The 26,042-nt window shown below is 37.4% G+C and overlaps 1 protein-coding gene across 4 annotated transcripts in view; it reads right to left on the bottom strand.

The window, feature by feature from the left end:
* abca1.L (ATP binding cassette subfamily A member 1 L homeolog) overlaps window positions 1-26,042 on the bottom strand; it is an 81,987-nt gene that overhangs the window by 13,515 nt on the left and 42,430 nt on the right. Inside the window, exons 8-40 of one of the 4 annotated variants that reach the window (XM_041563721.1) lie at window positions 25,549-25,632; window positions 23,696-23,948; window positions 22,403-22,542; window positions 21,339-21,455; window positions 19,379-19,576; window positions 18,552-18,757; window positions 17,751-17,927; window positions 17,322-17,544; window positions 16,882-17,103; window positions 16,520-16,724; window positions 16,249-16,362; window positions 14,829-15,000; window positions 14,137-14,268; window positions 12,478-12,617; window positions 12,148-12,285; window positions 11,327-11,547; window positions 9,962-10,102; window positions 9,445-9,517; window positions 8,443-8,645; window positions 7,895-7,943; window positions 7,455-7,568; window positions 7,069-7,217; window positions 5,250-5,374; window positions 4,599-4,697; window positions 3,860-4,049; window positions 3,454-3,548; window positions 3,021-3,053; window positions 2,493-2,598; window positions 1,932-2,006; window positions 1,486-1,655; window positions 952-1,129; window positions 527-642; window positions 89-233 (exon numbers count right to left, since the gene is read on the bottom strand). In XM_041563721.1, the coding sequence (XP_041419655.1) occupies window positions 89-233; window positions 527-642; window positions 952-1,129; window positions 1,486-1,655; window positions 1,932-2,006; window positions 2,493-2,598; window positions 3,021-3,053; window positions 3,454-3,548; window positions 3,860-4,049; window positions 4,599-4,697; window positions 5,250-5,374; window positions 7,069-7,217; window positions 7,455-7,568; window positions 7,895-7,943; window positions 8,443-8,645; window positions 9,445-9,517; window positions 9,962-10,102; window positions 11,327-11,547; window positions 12,148-12,285; window positions 12,478-12,617; window positions 14,137-14,268; window positions 14,829-15,000; window positions 16,249-16,362; window positions 16,520-16,724; window positions 16,882-17,103; window positions 17,322-17,544; window positions 17,751-17,927; window positions 18,552-18,757; window positions 19,379-19,576; window positions 21,339-21,455; window positions 22,403-22,542; window positions 23,696-23,948; window positions 25,549-25,632 (4,803 nt within the window). Of the gene's footprint in view, window positions 1-88; window positions 234-526; window positions 643-951; window positions 1,130-1,485; window positions 1,656-1,931; window positions 2,007-2,492; window positions 2,599-3,020; window positions 3,054-3,453; window positions 3,549-3,859; window positions 4,050-4,598; window positions 4,698-5,249; window positions 5,375-7,068; window positions 7,218-7,454; window positions 7,569-7,894; window positions 7,944-8,442; window positions 8,655-9,444; window positions 9,518-9,961; window positions 10,103-11,326; window positions 11,548-12,147; window positions 12,286-12,477; window positions 12,618-14,136; window positions 14,269-14,828; window positions 15,001-16,248; window positions 16,363-16,519; window positions 16,725-16,881; window positions 17,104-17,321; window positions 17,545-17,750; window positions 17,928-18,551; window positions 18,758-19,378; window positions 19,577-21,338; window positions 21,456-22,402; window positions 22,543-23,695; window positions 23,949-25,548; window positions 25,633-26,042 lie in introns of all 4 variants that reach the window. The other 3 variants (XM_041563715.1, XM_041563729.1, XM_041563724.1) reach the window with 3 other exon arrangements.

The raw sequence follows: 26,042 nt of genomic DNA on the forward strand, positions 1-26,042 counted from the left end.
AATAAGAGATCCCTTTCATGCTCACGTTGGCTTTATGGTGTTACTGCAAATATACACTCTTTTAGGCTCTTTCTCATATAAAACTTACATTGTTGGTAAAGAGTTCCAGCACAAACGTGGCCACACTGCCATTGATCCCAATGAAAAGATTGACACTGGTCAGAACTACATAGGCTGTGCTGGGGATCTTGAAAATGAAGGAAGCTGGGTACATGAGAGGGGTTATGGACCACCTGCAAATAAATACACATGAATCAACCTGAGTGGCAACTCTCATAAATATCTGTGCATTGGAAAGTTTTTGTTTAAGAATAACTGTTACCCTATATCTAACAACCTATGCAAATTATCCATACACACAAGGTATAAATCAATACTTTCTAGCAGTGCTGTTGCACTGGATGACTGCAAAATGGATGCTGCCCCAAATATCAAAAGATATATTCATTCTAAATTCCAAAAATCCCTTTATGTTTTATTTTCCCGAGTGGTGTGCTGTGTGGTTAAAAGGCATGCCAGCACTTACCCATACAGAAGGAGAAGAAGTGCCAAAACAGGTAAGTTAGAGGAAGAGACATAAGAGTCCTGCTGGAAACAGATGAATATTATGATGACCAGGGTAGCTGGCACCACGTAGTTACACTGAAACAAAAAGATAAAAAATAGTTCAATGGTACTGGTTTAGAAAAGCGTAATGTTTTCAGCATTCCAGTATATTTGTTTGTATACAATAAGTACACATTTTTCCAAAACCTGGCAAAGACATAACCACAATTGTGCTGGAAAAATATTAAGCAAGGGGGAATTTTATATAAAGGACCACTTCCATTTAATATTTAAGTGTAGAGAAACACATTCACGTGCATAATATTTCATTTGCAGATTATTTTGCAATCAATGTGGCCATTCTGTGGTTTTCTCTAGACTTGAGTAAAACACTGAAAAACTTACCATATCCCAGACAAAGTTGGCCAACCAATAGATAACTGGTTTTACTCCACTGATGACCTGCATGTGCTTTGCCTTACTGACTCTCTCCTGGATCAGGAAAACCACAAAGCTGGCTGGCACGAAAGACATTGCAAATATCACACAGATGGAAACCAAGACATCAACTGATGTGGTCATCCTAAAAAATTGTGATACAGGAGAAGATGACTTATTATTTGAAATTATTGCTTTTAAAGGCAGACCGTCCTAGGAAATCAGAACTTTCTTTGTTCTATGTTAATATTCAGTCAAAGTTGCCAATATAGGACCAGATTCAGAGTAAAACATATCTTATTAGGTTTATCAAATGAAAATTCCATTGAACTATATGGGAAAAATTGGACCTGAATTAGGAGACAAGTTCATCTCATCAAATTGAATCTGGGCCATAGTATACAATGAAATGAAAACATCACATCGTTGTAGGAGGGAACAGTTACTATAGTTGTGTCTTTAAAAAGCACAATACATCACTCATAATTTATTTCCACTCACAGTGCAACTTCAGAAAGCTGCTCCTTGGTAAGATTCAGAGGGTGGTTGAACGCAGTAATGCCATATGAGGCTGGATCCTCTCCCTCCCGCAGTTTTGATCTTAATATGGCATTGTTCATTACATTAAGAAATGAACCGACTGCATGCCATCCTTTATTATTGAACCACACCTGAAACAGAAAACAAGATAAAATGTATAGATACAGCAATGGGTTTTATGAATTCAGCAGCAATCCAAAATTCTACTCCATGGATTACAGTGATTCATAGCACACATCTTCAATCCGAGATTAAGTACGACGCATATATTTAAAATTATAAAACAAAAAAGAATGTATTTTCTTTATTCGGCTAGCCTTTGAAGAAACTGGTAGAATGAAAACGTGACACCTTCATTTACATATCTTAGAAAGACAAACAGAGAGTCAAGATTGACAGTATAGTACCTTAACATTATCTTTTGTGTCCAGTCCTTTCATGAAAGTTCCAAAACTGTCAAGAAATCGATTGGCTGCTCCATTCTAAAAATTATACAAAAACATTTTTTTTTATTTTTCCGCTGCATTGTTCATAACGAAGAGTCCATCACCTGTATAATAAAGCATACAACTTCAAAGTGGTTATAAATGAAGGGCAATGGCACACCAGGAGATTAATCACCAGAGATTTTAGAGACTGAAGAGACACATGGGTTTTACCATCAGCAATTCACAGTATTCCCTGTGGGAAAGCTTTTACAGGAGATAAGTTGCCCGCAGAAACAGAGATTTAATGCTGGTGATTAATCTCCTGGTGTGCCATTGCTCTTAGATATGTGCTGCACAAAACATGGTTCAAGGACTGATATTGGTTAGAATTGCATAGCATATTTTGGAAAATATACCGAATTTTGAAACTATGTTTTTTTGAAACTAAGCATAGTAGGGTAAAGTAGGAGAATATTTGTTTGTATGTATGGTATACAATTCTGACTCCATGCAACAGGACATAAATAATTAACTGTGTACCTGAGCTAGCTCAAGTTGTTTCTTTATATGGTTAATGGATGCCACAACGTCTTCATTAGGAGGTAATTCTGGTGAATTGCTTGCACCTAGAGAGAAACCTCCATACCTGGGAAACCAAACAAAAGCAGGAATATAGAGTCAATAAAAAGACCAAACTCAATTTTTCATGAAATGCCTTTAATAAATGTAAGCTATCCTAAGAGAAATGCAGCAATCCCCCTAGTCAGCAGAAAGCCATGGATAGGAGGAAAAACAGCCTTAGTTTTGGGGTGAATGTTGATGTCAGTTATTTTGCACTGTCCGTGTAGTACCCTCTACACATGCGCGCCAAACTACCCTATGCGTACCTGCGTGTGCACCGTCATGTTTATGAGTGTGCACTCCAATGCAATTGCGTAAATGTTTTGACCAGTGCACACTTATATTACCATAAGTGAAACCTCCTTATAACCTTCTAGATTAACCTGCATTTAAACTTTAGCAGGAACGTCTATTCAAACAATCAATGTTTATAAGAAAACACATTACCTGAATTCATTAACCCAGATCTTGTTTTTCAAGCTAGAAGGATAGAATAAAATAGGAATTAATTTCACTACTCAAAAGTGTACATAGTAAACTGCAAGATGCGGGAGAAAGGGGCATTATCACGTAGAACATGGTATGAATTACAGGGAGACTCCTAAATAAAAATCCTGATTGAATCCTGCACAATATGTGCCTAGCAACTGATCACATGCATGCACACTGTCTGACCCATGACATTATTTCAGCTTGTCAAGCCAGTATTCAATGACATAAGATACTAAGGGGATTAGCCTGCTTCTGCACATCCCTCCAGAATCTCAATACCCTTTTCACTCCTGCATAAGCTTTCTTGGTAATGACAAAATGGAACAGTAACTAAATCAACTCTAATCTAACCAACATTAGTGCATATCATTTACATTGCCATACTTGCCTCTTTTCAATGATCTGTGAGTACGTTTTTACAAGATAATCAGATATATTCCGTCCTGTTAGATCTTGCAAAATATCTGAAGTGTTTTGTCTCCTCTGTTAAAAGAAATATAGGAGAGATGTTTGAGTATTAGACAATCTCAGTGCCCAGGGCACCTATGTATATTTTACATATACTGTATGGGTGCTTCCTGCTTGGCACATATTTATAACAGTAAATGGACAGCAAATAGAGAGTCTGAATTCTGTTTGTTGCACACACAGGCACCAGCAAAGAATATTTTGTGAATTAGAACTACTTTGCTTCTATATGTACCAGGTGTCAAAAGAATAAGAGAATAAAAAAGAATGTGTGTGTGTGTTTTATTTCTTGCAAAGAATGCTGGAGTATGAGCTAGAACAAGTACCTGAAATGGGGGTAAACCTCCTGCCCCTGGTGGACAAACAGGAAGCATCTTCTTGCTTTTATCACTGCTGCACTCACAGGATGGAGATGGATTTTCCATGGTCCAGTTGCCATTCAGAAACAGATCTATGACTGACTGTGATACAAACTGAGTACTCCATTCTTCCTCTCCATCCGAGCATGAGACTTTCCTGTATAGTACCAAGACCAAAAGGCTGTTATCGCAGACATTTAGAGAGCAGCAGAACACATAACTGTTATTCAAAACCCCAGTAATATATTGTGATGCTAGCATTATATTTAAAGCAGAGCAGCACATATTTCAGCAGTGGATCATTTGAATGAATACTTGATCCAGGATAAGGTTTTGGTCATTTGTATTCAATATATACATTTTTTTTTTTTGCTTAAATGGGGAGGAAAGGAGGGTTGTGGGGCAGTCTCCCCTTCAAAAGCCGCATATGCAGGTGGCGGAGGAGGATCATAACTTTGTAACAAAAAAACCTGTTTTTCTTTTTTTAGACAGGGGATTATTGTGTTTAAATATGTTTTTATATGGCCTTATGAGTGCACCCACAGCCCTCCTTTTTTGTACCTTAAATGGGGAGGACACTTATTCAGAAAATGTCTTATTTCACACAGTCTTACCATAGCTAAACCTCAGATGTACTTTTAAAATTCTTGCATGAAACCCATTATACCACAGGTAGAAATAGCATTGCACATGTATTAATACTTACATATTTGAGTTTCCTTCCATACAAGCTGTTCCAAAACCTGGTTTATCAGTCAGGGCTTTCAAGAGAGCTTGAGTTCCTAGGTCATCCGGCGCATCATTGCTGCAGGGAAAGACAGCAGACAACATAACTTGCTTTCACGTACGACAAACGGAATCATTATTCTCACATCAGCACAAAATACTTTTGCAAGAAGAATCGAAATGCCATCATTGATTTCTTTTTTCAAGCAATTTCCAAAGTTGGAACTATTTCTGCATACACATCAGCTATACCATGTTTTTGTTGATGGTTTCTCCCAGTGGCGGAACTAGAGATTACTGGGCCCCACAGCAATTTTTCAGTCCCCTGAAACCTGTTTTACCAATATTATTTGAAATTGTATATGAATTAGGCCTCTGTAGTTATGCCCCTGGTTTCTCCACTGAAAAGGGGAGCAAAGTCTGGTATTTTAAATCATGGGTGTGGCCAAAAATGTGACATGTTTTCATGTTTAATTTAGGTATAAGCATGTGTATATATATATATATATATATATATATATATATATATATATATATATATATATATATATATACACACACTTTATATTGCTGCTGACTATGTTGTTAATTCAGAAAAACAAATTCTGCTATAAATATTCATAGTGCATACCTGAAAAACGTATATTGTTCATCATACATCCAGGGCTCTAATTCAATGCTGGGATATTTGCCAAAAGGAGGAACAATAAGACTGAACACCAATGCGATGAGGACAAACACTGCTGGAAGGACAATCTGTAACGCAAGAAGAAATTAGACTTTTAAAAACAGTGAAATAGCAAACTATGATTGATTCAGAATCATAATATTAAACAAACGACTGCATGTATATTATAAACCAGAGCGATTTCATAAATAAATCCAAACAACCGTCACCTGAAGGAATTGCATGAATGAGAATGAATGAATAAATCAATAGGTCGACAGATGTTTAAAGCTTCAAGTGCAACCCTTCTCTCTCTTTCAAAATGAAAGAGCAGGAATGATTAAAGGTGTGTACTGTATATTTGAGCTGATTGGCTTAATATTGCAATCAATCAGTGGCGTAACTAGAAGTCACAGGGCCCCCCTGCAAAAAAAAAAAATATGGGCCCCCCCAATTTATCCTAGTCGATATATAAAGATAAATATATAGGAAGGTCAGTGATCCCAATGTTATTAATAGGGAATAATGATAAATATATATGAAGGCCAGTGATATGATCCCAATGTTATTAATAGGGAATAAAGATAAATATATAGGAAGGTCAGTCATCCCAATGTTATTAATAGGGAATAAAGATAAATATATAGGAAGGTCAGTGATCCCAATGTTATTAATAGGGAATAAAGATAAATATATAGGAAGGTCAGTGATCCCAATATTATTAATAGGGAATAAAGATAAATATATAGGAAGACCGGTTTTTTTTTTCCAGAAAAGGTGGCACAGGCAAACATATTTGTAGGTGCCCAGTGTTTGCTGTTGCTGGTGATTCTGATGCATGTGAAGACTTACCTGTGACTTTCTGTGTGTCACCCTGGGAAGACTCCCTATGTGTGTGGGTGGATTGGTGGTTTAGCAGCTGGAACTTTTAAGGGAGGCCCAAGCCAGAACAGTAACACTCCTGAAGTCTCACCACCTATTTTATATTAAAAGGGATGGGGGGGGGGGCAGGAGGGAATCTATTTCCTACATTAAATGTTCTGGGTGGTGAAACCTTTACATGTACAGTGGGAAGAAATGGCCATTCAGCTACAATCACCCTTCCGTCGAGTCCCTCTACTTACTACCTGTGCCTGTGGGTTAAATCACATTAGTCAGACAGGAGCCCTGCATAAAACTCAGTGGTTGGGAGGTGGGGGCAGGGCCATTCCGTGATGTAGTGTCCTGCTCTGCCCTCTATCCAATAGTGTGTGCTCTGCATTGTGTGGGCGGGTCTTGTGGGCGGAACTTGTGGGCGGGTCTTGCGGGCCCAGTGGAGGGGCGGTAGACAAAGGCGGGCCCAGCCTGGGCCTCTACTGCCAGTTACAAATGTGTTCTGCTCTCTGCCTCTCCCTCCATTACTCTGTGTGTGTGATTATGCGGACATATAGGCGGGGACTGCTGACAGACAGAGGAAGAGCTGGAAAACGTAAGTCACATGCTCCCTGCGGCCTGCCCCTAGAAGTATGTGGAAGCACGAGTGAGGGAGTGGAACTTTTATGCCTAATAGTAGTTTGTTTGAACACCGGGTGGCCGGGCCAGCGGGTCCCCCCGCACCTGCGGGGTCTGCTTCCTCCCTAGTTACGCCACTGCAATCAATACACAAGATAAACAGCAGCTCTCTGGATAGACCTGAACACATAAATATCTTCAACCACTATATTGTAAAGCATGCATCCAACTTATGTAAAATATTCCCCGATCATCATTGGTGGCAGACATTTATGAATCTAGTGGCATTTACCTGTGCGAAAAAGCCTTTCCTGCTGCGCTTTGCATACAGTAATCTTTTCCAGAGCAAGGCCGTGAACTGTTGCCTCATTAGGTTCCAGCTTTTTACCTGGTAGGATCCTTTGCCATCAATTACGCTCAAATAATCTGTCTCCCGTGACTCTGTGTGTAGGAATAACAATTAGCAAAGGTCAGTACAAGCCAGACTGATGTGGGCTCACATCAACACTGAGTGCACCTTCAATCACAGCATATAAAAAAAACACTGGTCTTTATTCCTTAGTGTGCCCTATTTCATGCTTTTTTACCATATTCGCAGCAAAAATTGCTAATTTTTAACTGAATGCAAAGAATTTTCTACAAATTTGAAATGTATGGTAGCATTCTGGAACTCCTTACCTGGATCCATGTCAGAATCATTGGTGTCAAAAGCATCATCTTCAGTGAAAGGTCTAAGGCAACTTTGACGGTCACCAAATGCATATCTCTTTCTTCTAGCAGGCAGTGTTCCATCTGAAAATATGTGTGTGAGATAAAGCACTATCTATGGTAAATTGTATGCACCAAAAGCCTAACACATCCACCACTGCAGTGCTTCACTGTGCTGGGCTCAATCAGTGACACAGATGTTGCTAATTATATGGGTAGGTGTCTTTAAAACAAACATATCATTTTGTTGTAGAAAACAATTTACAGTGTGAATTAATGTTTTGTTATGTTTTAATTATCGGTGCTTAGGAAATTTGGATTAGAAACTGCTGGGATTCAATAGGCTACAAATTTTTTGCTTGGAAAATGGCCAAAAAGAGAAACACTTGAGATAGGACAGCTCATATTACCTGCTGTTTCTGTATCGACTCCAGTATCTTCAGCCACTTTAAGGAAAATCTAAATAACAGATATTTATGGTTAGGCATTTAAATAAATAAATGGTAGATTTTTTTAGAAGAAACACCACTGGTATAGACTTATAAATGGCATTGGACCGATTGCCTAACACAGGTGCCAAACTACACCAGTGCTATTAATGGCAACAAATCAATTTATTAAACAATGAAAGCAAATGTCTGATCTGTCGCTATGGACAACAGCTAATATAAGCAACACAGTCCCATGACTCAAAAAGTCTATTTTTTTCCACTGATACAGGAAATACTTTCCCAGAATGTCAATAATCTGCATCAGGCACACTTTTTGGACCCAGGCCCCATTTTCTGGTTCAGAAGTTGCTTATAACAAGGATATATACCTATGCAATAACACTGATACAACAGGCTTGCAATAGTTATAGGAATATCCAAATGATAAGTGTTCACTCCAAATTAGCCCTTTTAGCCGAGTCTACTTTATTAACTATGAAGAAACTGGTAACCCTGATCCAACTTACCTCTTCTAGTGTGGTGTCAGAAATTCCATAGCTGGAAATGCCCAGGTCAGAAAGACGGTCATCTATTTCATGGAAGAGTTCCACAATTGCTCCTTCTCTGGCTGCTTCATAGGGCAACACATAGGTCAGCTCGTGTCCAATGTCCTCTACAAACCTTGCTTTGGGTACATGCTTATTGATAAGATTTGAAATAGCCGATACATCTGTGAGACCCGCAAAGCACAAAAGCAGAAAACCCGTCATGAATATCTTGTTTTTATGAAGCTTTTTTTAATGTCAGTAAAAAACTGATAAAGGCAATGGCCAATAGTTTAGAGCACTATTCGGCAATAAGTTTAATGATTTGGCCTAGGCCATAAACAACCTGCTGCAATCACTCATACCAAATGTCTGCTTTCATTATAAACACAGCTGCACAGCTCACATTCGGGTGAACGTCTCGCAGGATGTAACTGGTTCACTCAGGTTATGACACACTAAGGGGCCCATTTACTTCGAATTTGAATTTCGGGTTTTTTTTGGCTACTTCGACCATCAAATGGGCTACTTCGACCTTCGAATCAAATCATTCGGACTAAAAATCGTTCGACTATTCGATAGTCGAAGTACTGTCTCTTTAAAAAAACTTCGACCCCCTAGTTCGCCACCTAAAACCTACTGAAGTCAATGTTAGCCTATGGGGAAGGTCCCCATAGGCTTTCTAAGCTTTTTTGGGTCGAAGAAAAATCGTTCGATCGATGGATTAAAATCCTTCGAATCGAAAGATTCGAAGAATTTAATCGTTTGCTCTAACGATTTTTTGTTTGATGGAACGAATTGCGGTAAATCCTTCGACTTCGATATTCGAAGTAGAATGATTTCAATTCGGCAGTCGAATATCGAGGGTTAGTTAACCCTCGATATTCGACCATAAGTAAATTTGCCCCCCTAGTACGATGAACATTTATATAACATACTTGTTCTCTCTCTGTTTAGTCTAAATCTTGTTTTTTTTTTATTTACCTATTGTCATTGTGTCACTTTCATGGTCACTGCCCAAGCCAGCATCTGAACTGCTCTGAGAAACACTGTCCTCCTGCAAGAAAAACATATCAAAAGTCTAAAATTCCACTGGACATTCAAAGCAGAATTGAAAATGAAGTGCTTAGCACACATATAAGGGCATATTTATAAAAAGCGTGCACATATAAACTTGCATAGAAACAGGACTATATTAAAAAAAATTAACACTATTACATAGTTTCATAATTTCATAGTTTCATAAAGTTTATAAATTTACCCCACAAAGTGCAATAAGTGGTGCAGAAAAAGGAAAGAAAGCAGACGTGTTAGTTACTGATATGGAAATTTTTATCTAAATCAGCTGCAGGCCCCGTGGGGATGTCAGCTGACCCCAAATGAAGCCACATCATCAGGCTTAGGGGCAACAGTGGCGGTGATTAGATTTATTGCATTTCTGATCTGGCAGAATCAATAGTTAGGTTTATTGATAGAAAGGAAACTGATCAGGAATAATTACCCTATCTTTGGCTTCTTTCTTCTGCCCCGCCGTATGTTTGCTATGTTTAGTAATCACCGCTCCTGTGGTCCCAGATGCTGATGGTGCTGCTATCATCGGACTCGGCTGCTGTTTGCAAGCAGTGGTTTGCTTGCTGCATTCCTGCCCACAAATGACGGGGTACCGTCATCCCAAATGTTAACTGAATATGGACTATTTTTGGGAAATATCCCAGCTTTTAAGTTTTGTTACTGCCAAAGTCCATTTGTGCATGCTTTTATGGCACAATTAACAGTAGAACTTGAACTAAAACTTTTTTTCTAGGTGTGTTGAACTGGAGTATAATACTCTGCTGTTATTCTTTTCCTTCTATGTGTTACCAGCTTTAATAGGATTTGTAATACATATATATTTCACAATACAAAGACACAAACGAACTGCCAAATTCAGTACGAACAACAACAAACTGTGATTGAAACATTCCACTGGATGTGTACATGTGTTCATTATATTCTATATATTTATATATAAAAAGTGATATGTGTGTGTAATTGCTCTCTGCCACCACAATGGATTTATGCAAGCTTAGTTACCATCAAGTACATGGTATTATAACAATTATATTATAACAAAAAACTGAAGGCTTACAATAGAACACTATTGCCTATTGTGGAGTGTTCTGAATAAGGGGTTTCTGAATAACAGATCCCATGCTGTATATTATATATGAAAACATGTAGTAAAACACGCATTAAATATGTACGGTTTATGCAAAGTAGATTTTGTTTAAGATCATGTGTCTACCTTTTATCCTTTATTAGCACAAATACACATGTTATCTTTCTCTTAGGGGCCGATTCACTAAGGGTCGAATTTCGAAGTTAAAAATACTTCGAAATTCGACCCTCGGATTGAAATCCTTCGACTTCGAATATCGAAGTCGAAGGATTTAGCGCTAATCCTGCGATCGATCGATCGAAGGATTTTCCGTTCGATCGAACGATTAAATCCTTCGAATCGAACGATTCGAAGGATTTGAATCCAACGATCGAAGGAAAATCCTTCGATCAAAAAATCACAGGCAAGCCTATGGGGACCTTCCCCATAGGCTAACATTGACTTCGGTAGCTTTTAGCTGCCGAAGTAGGGGGTCGAAGTTTTTTTTAAAGGGGAAGTACTTCGACTATCGAATGGTCGAATAGTCGAACGATTTTTCGTTCGATTCGTTCGATTTTGTTCGAATTCGAACGAATTTAACCAATTCGATGGTCGAAGTACCCAAAAAATACTTCAAAATTCGAAGTATTTTTCATTCGAATCCTTCACTCGAGCTTAGTGAATCAGCCCCATAGTATTGAATTTTGAAGAAGTGGTCTATAGAAATACCTTTTTCGGACAAGACATAGTGCTGCTACTGTTCCTACAGGAGCTCAGAGAAGAGTCAGTGTCTCTCTTGACCAAGGTAAGGTAGTATCCAGTTCCCAGGTGATTTTTCAGGAAAAGCGAGGATCCCACACAACACAGCTTTCCATGGGAAATAATAGCAATTCTGTCTCCGAGGATGTCTGCTTCATCCATATGATGGGTTGATAGGATAATAGTTCTTCCTGCATTGAAACAATGCAATAAAAACAAGTTAAAGGGAAATACAATCAGGCACAGTTTTACATCATAAACCAGAGCTATAATGATAAAGATTTGTACTCATAAGGACATATTGCAGCATCTCTCACATATGAATTTATGTTTATTGTACGTTCTAATGAGACATAATTGTAACTTCTTTATTATTATTATTATTAACATGTATTTATATAGCGCCAACATATTGCGTAGCACTGTGCTTTAAAAAACAACAGCTCAACCCACCTAATTCTAGCAGTTACTATTCTTGAAACTGCTCTGGAGAGAGATATTAGAAGGTATCCTAAGCTTATATTTAATACAAAAGGGCACATTACTAAAAAAAACTCATTGGTCAAAGTATTGTCAACTTATCACTTTAATCAAAAACACTTGAGTAAAATAAGCCCTAACAAGCCTAAATATTTAATAAGGTTTGGTGACAACATTCATCTGTAAAAATCAAGTTCTTCTTTATTGTTTTTCCATTGCTTGTGTAAAAGAGATAACATAAACCTCATGGCCATTCCTTTAACAGAACACAGACCAAGTAAATAAATTCTAAAGCTTCTACATCTGCCCACCTTGTCTGTATTTAATAAGCAGCTCCCAGATACCCCGGCGAGAATATGGATCAACTCCAGCTGTGGGCTCATCCAGAATGACAACCTGTGATCCACCCACAAAGGCCAGGGCCACGGAAAGTTTTCTCTGCATGCCTCCTGTAATACAACACACAAAATATGTGTTTACGTTCTCTAGTATGATGGCATTAATATTATTCAAACATCACAGGATGCTGAAAAAGCTTGTAATGTATAGGTGGTATCAGGACCGACAGACCATATAGATAGGTAATACTTGTGCTTTATATATTTGAAAAAAAATGACAATATTGACAATATTCTGCATACCTGACAGCTGACTTGTTTTGTACTTCTTTTTATGGGGGAGCCCCACATCATTAAGCATCTGTTCCATCTCTGCCTTCACCTTCTCTTCTGAATGCCCTTTCAGGCGTGCATAAAACCAGATGTGCTCCTCGACTGTGAGCCTAATGGGGCAATGGTAGGAGGTACAGATGAGGGAACAGAACTGCTACATAAATACACACACACTTAAATTTACTACTCCATCTAAAAATGGCAAAGAAAAAAATGAAAAAGAAATACTTGGTCTACATTATTTAAATTAGTATATAACAGTGCTCATTTAAAAGTGCATTGCGCAAAATGCAATTTAGTCACTGGAGGTCATTTATCAACACTGGGCCCAAGTCTTTAGGTGCAACTTTGCTGCGTCAATTGAAGCAGGCCACTGTAGGAACCACAGAGCTGCTGTAACTTTTGAGTGTGTTGATAGCTCCAATACTCCATTGTGTCAACAGATACACTGCACCCAATTTGCAAGGAGGAGATGTGGCAAAATCAGCAAGTGCATTTTGTAAGACAGTGGCAAACTTTGAAGGACCACTGCACTTGACTTGACATAATAGATTATTGGGACTATTCATAAATCTACAAGATGACTGCAGAAAGAGATTTTATGTTTTGTTAAGATGACATCTCTGATCAAAATGATTATGCTTAGCCTTCCACCTGTGTAAAAATGAAATCATTTTCTTGGAGCAATGTAGTCTGTTGGCTGCCAAGAACAATTGTTTGTAACAATTAGCTCAACGAATAAACTGATAGAGAAGGGTGACATAACTGCTTGGTTTTGAAACAGCTGACGTGTTTATAGAGTGATTTGTTCTAGCGACCTTGGACTATGAACAATATCCTTCTAGGAACAGTACATGGGTCATTAAGATTTACTGAAACAATGATATTACTTATTCACTCATAAACTTAGCGGCATGTTTTGCACATATTAAAACAATCAAGGCAATCTTAAAGAGATCTATAAGAGGAGGCAGCATATAGTATAGTATAGTCTGCACACTGTTCCCTTCATTAAGGCTGCAGAAGTCGCATTAAGATTTTTGTACAATTTTATACATAGTAAAAAGCCTCTACTAGTCCATACTGTGAACCCTTTCTCAGAATCCACCAACTTCAGGCCATACATGAATCAGCTTTATTTATTTACTAATATTCAAATTTCAATTTGTTTCAGAAATCACAATTTTTCTCTAAAAAAGGTGTATTTTTTAAGTTCTCTAAAACCCATAAATTAGAGATTTATAAATGTAAATACGAAAAACTCAATACAAAACTTTGCCAAGTAAAAGCAGTCAAGGTCCTACAAAAGTCAATGGGAGCTGCGTTGATCCTATTAGACCTTTTTTGGCAATTTTTCCGCTAGTAATTCTCAGAAAATCTTACATTTTTCATGGTTTTTGTATCCTTTAGCACATCATTTTGGTTTTTTTTTTTTCATTTGCACATATATTCGGATCTTTTAATAGATTACAAGGAATTTGTGATTTTAGAAAAATAGAATTTAATCATAGGTTTTAAAAACGTTAAAACCACTAAAATTCAAATCTTGATAAATGGGCCTCCCCATCTAGAAACAAGCATGTGCAATTATTTCATTGATGGGTAAAACCTGAACAAAACAATACTTACATATCAAAAAGTACGTTATGCTGTGGGCAAACACCTAGGTTCTTCCTGATTGAGCTGAGCTCGGTTCGGATATCCTTTCTCATAATATAGGCTGTACCAGTTGTTGGTGGGAAAAGGCCAGTTAATATGGACCTGGAAACAAGCCAAAAGGATTTATTGAACATTCTGAGAATATTTTTCTATTAAAGAAAGTAATAAAACATGTATCATAAAGCATTCTTACAATGTAATATTTTTCCTTAAAGTTATCAACCAGAATATCCTTTTCTTACATATTGCCCTTCAGCGTGTTGCAAAAGAATCCAGAAACAACCACCACCTTGGGCATTGATCATGATATTAATGTTAGTTTTCACAATTCTTAATGCCTTTGCAATCAAAATCATCATGTACATATAAAAGCTAAATGCTAATATGAAAATAAATAATGGGCAGAGCACACAATAGCTATTGCCTCATGCTTTACTAACATAGGAAAGTTGAACATAAGCCCAATATATATATTTTCACATACTCTCCATTACAACTTATCAATAAGCTGTTTATATCTGCAATATGACCCAGAAGAACAATGCTGTTCCCATCACTGGCATCAATAACTTGTTTTTTCATGTCTAATTTTACTGTAATAACGTGTAATTCATGATTTTATGTAGGATGTCCCATTATTAAATATGAATGAGACTGCTTACATTGTAGTAGTCTTTCCAGCACCATTGTGTCCCAGGAAGGAAGTGATTTGCCCTTCATAGAAATTCAGTGTGAGTCCATCTACAGCCACTTTTTTGCCATTACGATAAATCTTCACTAGGTTCTGAATAGAAACCCCAAGTGGAAGGTGACTAGGTTCTTCTTCCATGCAGACTGGAATAAAATAACAGACGTTATAAATTTATATGCAAAGGATTGAACCCTCTCTCCGGCGCTGACCAAAACATCAAAGGGAGTCGCTACGAGTTAGTTTAAAGATGCGGCTTTTATTCCGACACACAGTGCGATGTACATGGCAGTGGGTATGTGCAAAAACTAACGCGTTTCGTGCCTTTGCGGCACTTCCTCAGAGTCATAAATGTATAAGAAAGGTTTCTAGCAGATTATACTGATTTTAACTGAACTCTTCTAAAGAGCATTCTTTTTTTGTCTTTTGCATTGGAAGAGTTGAAAAAAGACAGTGGAGTGCCAGAAGGCAGGTATAATACTAGGACTTCACTTGAAGGGGTTGTTCCCCTTATAAACACTTTTTAACGTTCCTCTCTCTGGGGTTTCAGTCTGGCAGCTCAGTGATCCAGGAGCATCTGAACTGTTACAATTTACTACATTTAGTTGATACATTTCTTGGCAGTATCTGTGGAATATTAGCAACTATTGTATCAATTCCAACAACTGCCTGTAATGGAACCCAGGGATTCTGTTCAGCAAGGACAAAGATAAGAAATTTAGAATAGTAAAAGAGTTGGTGACTCCCCCCCCCCCAGAGCTGCATTAGAAGGTGAAAAATTAAACTTTACACTTCAATATTAGACAAACAATCACAAATAGAAAGTAATTAGAAAATTATTTATTTCTGGTGATCTATCTGAAACCAACTAAACTGAAAAAAGTGTTTGAAGTTGAACAACCCCTTTCAAAGAGATTCTGCACAATGTTGCAGTTTCAGTGGATATTGCTTAAAAATTATTCTTACTACAGTGAGCCCCGTTTGGCCATGCTGCCCCAACAGGCTTTGATCTATTATAGTTTACCAGTATCATGATAAGTCAGGCAAAAAAAAAAAACTAGATAAGGAAATTTACATTTTATTATATATACATATACGTATTTATTATATATATACATACACAGACTATAAAAACTAAAGTGGAGGGCACCTGATTTACAGGAACCTTTCACAAAGGGAACAGCACTTGCATCAATATAAAGATTTTATCCTAAACAATGTATTTTGCCTCATGCAGGAGCCATTATCAATGGTAATATAAATGAATCTAGTTTTATTGTCCAAGATATGACAATATTGCAGGAGTATCTTTTTCAGTCTATAAAACTATAAATATACTGATTAGCCATTGAATGAAATAGGTACAGTATATAATGACATGCTCTGAAACATACCCTCAGATGATCCTTTGTGAACAGCCCGTGGTTGATTGTATTCTTTGGATTCCTCGCCACACCAGTAGGATTTTGTGAATGGAAAATACCATGACCTGGGAATGCCATACTGACCTGAACAAGTAAACAACAAATAAGCATATTTAATAATAACAGTACGATAACATACTGGCAGCCATATTTTATATTAGAAAAAAAAACTTTGCAAAATAGTCCTTGTTTATTTCTTAGCAAATCTAGTAACGTATTATGAAAATGAACTACATTGTACCTGGAAAGACCGCTTCAATGTACCAGGTCATAATTCCATACAAAAGAGTGTCACAGAGCATCATGAAGCATGATGTAGTGATGTTGTATCCCTTTTCATCTAATGGACTTTCTAAAAGGTTATCCCATTGCACACCAACACCTTGTTCTTCAAAAAGTGCAAAGACCTCACAGCCAAACCCAAAGGCAACTGGAGACAGAAAACTCTGCAAGAAAAATATGTACATTTTTATACAAGTAGTACAATATTGGTGCCTGAAGGCAGAATGTATTGGTAAATCTATGATCTGCAAAAGTGGTTTACACATGGAGTCAGGATGGCTGAGACAGTTGAACGCTATATAAAAAGATCAAAATACTTACAGCAAAAATCTTTAGTGTGAAGCTAACATAGTCTTGCCAAGCAACACACAGCACATAGGGAAGGTATAGTGTGAAATATATAATTCCACCACAGGCTGCTGCCAAATTGGCTCTGGAGAATATTGTGCTGATCAGGAAGCACTGAGAAATTGTCACCACCGCAAAGACAGACAAGAAAACAAACACTACGCTGGGATCACTGTAAGGCAGAAGGTTTCCTGTCTGAGAAAGGAGAGGCAAGAAGTCAGTCCAATAATCCACCCAGAATGCTGGCAAAAATCTCAATATATATCTATTCCATGCTATGCCACCTACTAAATGAACATATGCCCTTATGGGTAAATATGTACATACATTAATTACACACATACAGTCCTTAGGTCTAAGGTCTAGACATAAAAGTATGGAACATGAAGATACGAAAAGATTTATATTGTTACCTTTAGGATCAACACCAAGAGTGCTGCACTCATAAGAAGCGGGATCAAACTGCTGATAAACCAACTCAGCCACAGGATGCCATTGTCCAACCCCATAATCCTCATGGTCTCTTTCAGACGGGCCTCTTTTTCATAGACAATGCCTTTGATGATTACAGCAACAGAATATATCCATGCCAAGGTCATAAATAATGGCAGTGATCGGCTCATAACCCTTAAGAATCTAAAACAAAGACATCAATAGTTAGTAATTATTCTATGACTATTATATTGGTCATTTAAAGTGTACACTCAGAATTATGTTCCAGGGCAGCTTTCCTACCACTTCAAAACTTAATGGCCTTTAGGCTGGCCCACAATTGCCCCACCCCCAAGAGGCCAGACACACAGGTCAGGAGCCTTTGCATTATGGGAACCCAAGCTACTCACATGTCATCAACATAGCATGGGTAGGGCATCTGCTGAACATAGATGCCAGTCCTCTTCTCTACCCCAGTCTGTACCCTGATTATAGCCTGTTCAACAACATCTTGAAGGTAAGAAAATCCTCCCCAGATGTACCGCATGTCTTCAAATGGGTCAGCACGAGGACCAGGATCCCAGTATCTTGAAAGAAATATGAATATAAAGTATTCCAGTTATATTCTAATCAGGATGACATAACTGTACAATAAGAAATGTAAAATACCATTAATAGCACAAATAATCGGTTTTGGATATCAAGCCTCAGTTTAAGTCAAGCCTCAGCCTTGGAAAGGTGGCTACGTTTACATAAACTATGCTAGTGAGCCCCAGCAATTACTATCATTCTCAAAACAACAACAGCAAAAAAAATACAAAATATTTGGCAGATGCTGGGAGCTCTAATTACCAACATTTAAGGCATAACTCATTATGCAATCTTTCAAAGAAAGCCTTCATTTATTATCATATAGATAGGGAAATGCATGGCATGCTCTCAGGTGATGGCAAGGACACCTGTGAGCATGAACTTTTCATCTGCTAAGATAAAAAAGAACTAAGATAAGCAGTTTAATCCATGCAATTGTTCCATAGTGCAATTTAGTTGTTCAAAAGTGATAGTTGTTCTCCTTGCTTGACCTGTATGTACTCAGGAACCTCGGTTATACAGCACTGATTTCTAGGTGTCTGAGTGCAGCACTATTTATGTGAAAGTGCAGTTTGAACTGTGAGCTACATTTAAGTGTCAACAAGATATATTCAACTCACCCATCCTTATTCTTGTTGGTTCTCTCCACATTATCTATATCCATTCGGATCTTATATTTGACATGGTGTGGGAGCTCTGTTTCTTCTGTGGGCATATCCATAAACACAATTCCAGCCCAGAATTTCCTCTCATTGAGAAGTTCCATTGACTTATCAATGAGCTTCTCTTCAGTAGCCACAGGTTCCAACTTGTCCAAATTGACACACTGGAAATATAGATATATATATTTTTTTATTGTTTCCAATCTATTAATCTATGTCACTATCATCATGTATATTATCTTTCTAAAGGTAATCGCAGTGTGCCATAGACAATAAATAGTGCTAGATGAGGAAAGTCACAATGCTGCTGATGGCAGTCTGAGGCTGATGTTGTGCAACAAGAGCTAAAGATATGCTGCAGAAACACATTCAATCAGATCCCAGTATCCCTCAGAGATGACAGCTGTCTACATTCCATGTATGCAGACCATTATACTGCCTTGCTTTGGTACAACATACTGTATAGTAAAAATGACATTACCATGACATTACACATACATCATAATAAAAACACAGTTCATGCATCTGTTTTTAATTCATTTGACAATGATAATTTTTTACTTCAGTTTCATAAGGAAAATGTTTATTCTTTGCAACGTTTTTTTCAGTCTTTTCATATTACCTAGAACTGGCACATATTATAATCAAAGGAAAATCACTGTGGTATGATAGCATGCATGAACTTTTATTTTAGGCCGAGAACTAACATTCGTTAAATCATTTTCAGGCAAGCATGTAGGCAAATAAGCAGTCTCAGGTATTCAGGGGTTTTATTTTGCACAAACCTCCATGAAGCGTGACAAAGTCAGGACAACACGGTCAGTCTCATTCAAAGCTTCTCTCCAAGAATAGGATGGCCCACTTTCAGCCTCTGCATCTGCTGTTTCTTTGGCCAGAAACTTGGATATGTTCTCGGTTGTCCACCCAGTTGAGTTTAGTTGTTGGTCTAAGAATGTTTTACTTCCTTTGTTGGTCAAGAGAGTCTACAGAAAATATGGACAATCAGAGACTTAATATATTAGCTGTTTTTTTACAGAAGCTCAAACTCTAAAGTGCGATAGTAACCATAATCTGTTTTTAAGGATTGTTTGTAAAATCTAAATTATCAGCAACTGACAATAACTCACTGTATTAATAATTTACTATAAAAACACAGTAGATTACACAAAGGTCTATTAAATATGAATAAAGTGGTATATATTATATGTTTTTATCATATTGGCTGTTTCTATGAAAATATATTGTGCCAAATATTGTGCTTGTACATTGTCAAACAATTCTTTATGGGAGGTGTTGTGCTGGCAGTTTTCCCCAAAATGTACAGTAAGTCTAAAATGTGTGTATTTAATATTGGTTTCTCATGGTACATTGTGACTTTGGTACTTGTGTGACATAAGACATACAAAAGGATCACATTTTTGAGGGCTACTATATACACATATATTCATGTAATAAAGCCATAGTAATTCACATAGGGCTCATGATTTACAAAAGTAATCTCAGTAATGACCGTATTCAGTATAGGTCGCTGAGACAAAATAAATGTTCTTATTTATTAGAGACATTATTTATGGCGAGGCACAATTTAATATGACACATGCTCAAAAGGTGACCTCTATCATTGAAGCATATTTTATAAACACTATTTACTGAAAAAAAAGGAATACTATAAGGGAAACATAAAGAAAGAATTTGCTTAAAGAAGAAGGAAAGGCTAAATTTAAGTAAGCTTTATCAGAACTAATACACCAGCAAAACCCTCAAAGTAATACTGCTCTGAGTCCTCTGTCATAAGAAACACTGCATTTTGTTCCTTCGATTGTGTACACATGTTCTTCTGTATCAGACTTTCTGTTTTCAGCATAAACCTCCAGGGCTAGGGCATGCTCAGTTTGCTCTCTCCCTCCCTTTCCCCCTTCCCTCCTCCACTCCCTGCTGTAATCTGAGCACAGAGCTATAGTGATCATGGAGAGACTCAAGGCAGGAAGTGATGTCATACCAAGCTAATATGGCAGCTGATATCCTATACAAACAGAGAGAGCTTCTAGAGCTGTTTACTCAGGTATGGTAAAGCATTCTGCTTAATAAATGTAGTGTTATAGCTTGCACTATTCTGGCTAATCTGCTTTGGTAGCTTTCCTTCTCCTTTAAGGTGTAGGTTTTGATTTAGAATAGTGTCTTTCACATCTGTTCATAAATCCGAATTCCTTTTCTATGCAGACTGAAACACATGGAAAATGTCTGATAGGCCTGTCCTCTGTTAAATAAAGGATTGATTTCATATTAAAAGCGTTAAACTTCACAGAACTGTACCAAAAGAAGTGTGTATAGATTACAAAAAACTACCAATAGATACTGGAGGTAAAGAGGCCCTGCAGATTATAGTTTACAAAGATGTCCAAGTGGTTACGATTCTTTTTTTACGATTTTTTTTACTCTGGCACAGCACTGTACATATTTAAAGTTAAAACCTAACATAGCCTCTATGCTGTTCTAGATGTTATAGTGAAGCTAGGTCCTCTGCACTGTAGGTTTGCATAAACCACTACAGTATTCTTAATCTCAACTGCACAACTAGGATTTGATAAACTAATATATAGATCTTGGCTCTTAGCTCAGAAAAATGTATACCTCTCCAAATCATGGAATGACTTTTTTTAACAGCCAGCTGCTAAAAATATCCATCTGATTTTAGTCCTATCAGTCAGTCACAGCCATGATAGGCACCGGGTTATCATAACTCACCCTGATAAGGTCCACCTCCTGGCTGCTTTCCATGAAGTACTTGATCTGTGGCCGAACCTCTTCCCACATTGCTCCAATATCCCGGAAAACACTTAGCTCTTGGAACGTTTTGTTGACCTGTCATGCAGTGAGGGTGTAAATGCTCACATTACATTTTAGTTTTAACTGACATCATTAACTAAAACAGCTCTGATACCATCAAAACAAACTCAAGCATTCTCTCTCCTAAGCAGAGTTTACCATCCATTTACTTCCTCTGTACATAGTATGTGTGAGCAGTACAAGACATCTCAGTGTATGCTTATACATATTATGTAGATGCTTTTACTGCCTTAGCTGAAGGCAACCATACAATTCTGCTAAGGAAATAAGAACATATTTGTAAAGCAACAACATTTTTTCAAAATACCATCAACATATCCCAAATCACCTCCTGTTGCTACCTATTGAACCACATGAAACCACCAGGATTAGAGGGAGTTTAGGGAATTTTATTGATGCATTTTGCAGCAAGCACAACTTTCATTAGCAGTAAAGCATGTGCCGTGGACTTTAATGACTCCCATGGATATTTAATATTTAAAGATTACATTTTCAAAAACAAGCAATATTCTAGCCATCATTTCTTCTACAGTAGGTTGAAAAAAAATATTTGCAGTATGTGAAAGAACTTTGCATGAGTGGTTAAACATAAGTCACATTACCGGATGTAAATATTGGCTGCATTGTCTAAAATGTTTAACCAAGTGCCATTTACCAGGAAACTAAATCACCTTGGTCACATGCACAACATGCTCAGCTTGGATACAAAACAAAATGTTCTAGCACATGAAAAAGGCAGCATTAATCAAACAGAATTATGGGTACAACACAAAGAAAGCCCTGTCCCTTCTGAAAATCTGTAAATGCATTTTATCCTAGTGCATAAGTATGACATCAGAGAAAGTCTCATTTGGGAAACTGTCAGTTTCACAGACTCCAGTTGGGAGGCATAAATGCACACGAGATGAACTCAGCAAGATGGCTGAAAACAGAGACTCTTTTTGTTAAAGAAAGGGGCCTACCTCAGACATTAGCATTTGTGTGGCTGGAGTGCTGGGAGTATAAAGGATTTTGCCAACAAGCAAAGGCTTTAGTGCTCTCCAAATCATTCTGTAGAGTGGGCTGGATTCCAGATTCTGCATCAGGTCATTGCAATATGGAGCTGGAATAAATAAATAAAATTGATGTAAAAAAAACATGTTATATGTTCTTTAATTGAAAATAATGTTTGTAATTTGTATCTGCTTAAGAGACAGATCTGCAGATATAGACAATTTGTGTTGTTCATATATACCAAAAACAATAGTGGTAAAGAATGATGATTGGGATGTGTTCCCTACTTGGAATGGACAATCTGCTGAACAATTACAAATGGTAACATTTCCAAGACAGACTGATTGTTCTATATATACCAAACATTAGGTCTAATGTTCAAGAATCAAATTCAAATTAATGACCCTGACATTCAAAGCACTTCATAACTCTGCCCCACCCTACATCTCTGAACTCATCTCTATATACTCACGGAACCGCTTACTATGCTCCTCTATTGACCTGCTACTCAACTCTTCTCTCATTACCTCCTCACATGCTCGCATTCAAGATTTTGCAAGGGCTGCACCCCTCCTCTGGAACTCTCTCACGGTCTGTCCGACTTTCTCCCAACCTTTCTGCTTTCAAGAAATCTCTTAAAATGCACTTCTTTCGAGAAGCCTACCCTTACTCTGCTTACCTACCAAATGCAACACCACGTTCAGTACCACATTTCTCACCCACTTAAATTCAATCTTGCCCACTCCCACACCTTGTGTATTACTCCCTTCCCTTTAGAGTGTATGCTCTTTTGCATAGGGCCTTCCTCACCTTTTGTACCGGTATTGACTGTGATGTATGTAACTCCATATGTTGTATGTATATAATTCATGTGATTTAGTTGTATAATCACATATACTTTACAGTTCTACGCAATATGTTGGCGCGATATAAATACATGTTAATAATAATAATAACAACTGACAACCTTTAGGGTGGTGGCACATGTGGCTATTCTCCTCTTCTTCGGGTGACTAATCTCCCCGAAATGCCTTCCCACCAGCTAGAATGTTAATTGCGTGCGGGATAGCACTCGGATCGCTTTAGTTTTCTGAAATCACCAGAAGTTTCCTCAAGAGGCATGATTAGTCGCACGAAGAAGAGGAGGAGATTTGTTGCTGGGTGTGACTAATCTCCCTGAATAGCCACGTGTGCCACCACCATTACAGACCATGGTGTTTCTGACACATAAGTGTAGTAAAACAAGAAAGTTATTAACATACTTGTAGAGTTGTCATACGCAGCTTGTGAGTCTTCATCAGTGCTATTATCGCCTTCTCCTCCACCAAATAGTGCCTTGTAATTATTATCTTCATACCAGTTGAGAGACTTAATCTTTAGTCCTCCTCCTTCAGGGTGGCCACACACAATACGTGATACTGCTTGGTATAGGGTGCTTGGTGAAGCTGTGGCGTTGCCACTGGTTAGGAACATCACCTCTTGTCTCATTTCTGCCCAGCTCTTCATGGTCATGACCTAAAAGAATAAGAAAGCAAATATAAAAATGTACTTGGACCACTCTTGCTTTTTGACTCATATTTGTTCAATTTCCTGCATTCATGGACAGTGGAGTGAGGGAATCTCATTTTTACAATTACTCCAAAAAGTAATATATGCATATATCATTGATTTTACTTATGATTAACACCGTTATTAAAGGGTGAGTGGTTTATATTATGTTGCCAAGCAAAGTGTATCAGGAAACACATAAACTACAGAGTCATGATAACAAATTTCCAAGTCTCTGGGTCTGTACAAGTACATGGGTTATCTCAGTGTATTTTCTTAACGTGAAAATACAGGTATGTTACAAGTATGTGTTTAATGATAGGTCAGATACAGTATAACAAGATGCATAATGTGCAAAAGGCTTTTGGCAGCAATGTGTATACTGATACTATACTGATCCTGTCAAAGTCAGCTCTTTTTGTATTGCAGAGAATGGTTTGCACTGTATCTCCTGAAAGCTTACAAGATTTTACATCAACGGCCATCCAAACACATATTGCTAGTAAACATACAGAAACAAGACGATGATTCCAGTCATAGACAGCACATTCTGTTCGTACAATGGAAAGAGAAGCCGATGTTTCCTTCAGAGCCTGAAAACTTGGGCAATTGCCAGTATTATTTTACTGGAGTTATCCAGCCACCTCAGCAAAAAAGGAGATATACAGTAATGCTTTTGCATAATATTTTTTTCTAGTACAAAGCTCCAGTATGTTAGAGGAAACAGATGTAACAAGATCCTCATATGTCTTACTTGTCTTACAGGCTCCAGAAAATACTTCATGCTGTGAATTATTTAGTAGGCCAAAAGAGTATGGATATGTGTATGTGTTTATCACTACATAGGAAAATACGAATGGTGCTGTCTTTTGTGTAACTCATTTTATATCTATCTATCTATCTATCTATCTATATATATAAATAAGAGAGTTACACAGAAAAAAAGCACAACTTATATTCCTCTATTCTTATCTATGGTGAAGTAAATAAGGGATACCACCATGTTCTGCCTATAATAGTGTCAATACCACTTATGTTCTGCAGTCATGGACTGTTTTATGTATGTCTTTGTGTACATGTGCATTTTAAGACACTGAAGTGTTTTACATGATCTTGTAGATGTTTATTGAAGTTATTTGTGTACCATTGATGGTTCTTCTGTATAATTAAAGTTGTTGATTTTTAATATCACCACATCCCAGATTAATATAAAAAACCTTGATAAGGTTTTGGATAATTTAGTAATTAAGCTTGATTGTTATTTCTGTATTCTAAACTTTGCAAAACTGTAATAGAACCTTAGGCACCTTAGGATCTCAGAACTCCAAGAACACTGCTCTAATGACAAATGAAGTGCAGTAGTTTGTCTATTTGTATTCTACCTAGGGGGTACATTATTTGAATTGCCATAATTTAATGAAAGGCACACAACCAACTGCATGCAGTTACCCACTGCATATAAAGGATTCCTGTGCCAAGAAGCACTGGCCAACCACACACTGAAATTAGTGCTAAGATAATGAATACTGGTATGTGAACTCCCAACCCACTGAAATCAAATACTAACCTCTTTGGCAAGATCTGACAGGCTGTGCAAAAGGCTATCTGTGATGTCTTTCAAAAATGGAAAAGACTTGGAGGAGAATTCCTTCTGTAAAGGTAAAAATTGAGAGAAATAGAGAAAATGTGAAGTACCAAAAATCCATTTTATAAAAATAAACATATTTCTACAAACACTGGCAGCATTATTTTTAACGGAGCACAAACATCAGCCTGAAGCCTGGATGTACTATTTGTGAAGGCTTTAACTGAAATTATACAGCAACTGGATAAACCAATATTTCATATTATAGAGAAAACACATTCAATGGCATCAGTCATTATGAAATATCAATAGAGTAAATATGTTATATAAGTAAATTGTGGTCAATATCAAAAGTTGGCTTCTCCTTTAAGGCTAATGTCAGACACAGTGGATTCTCCGCCAGTGGAGAAACTTTTACGTCAGTTTTCTTCCTGAACCCAGTCACCAAAGCATTTTCAGATGGAAAGACACTCACA

This window comes from Xenopus laevis, chromosome 1L (assembly GCF_017654675.1).
Source record: "Xenopus laevis strain J_2021 chromosome 1L, Xenopus_laevis_v10.1, whole genome shotgun sequence".
NCBI lineage: Eukaryota > Metazoa > Chordata > Amphibia > Anura > Pipidae > Xenopus > Xenopus laevis.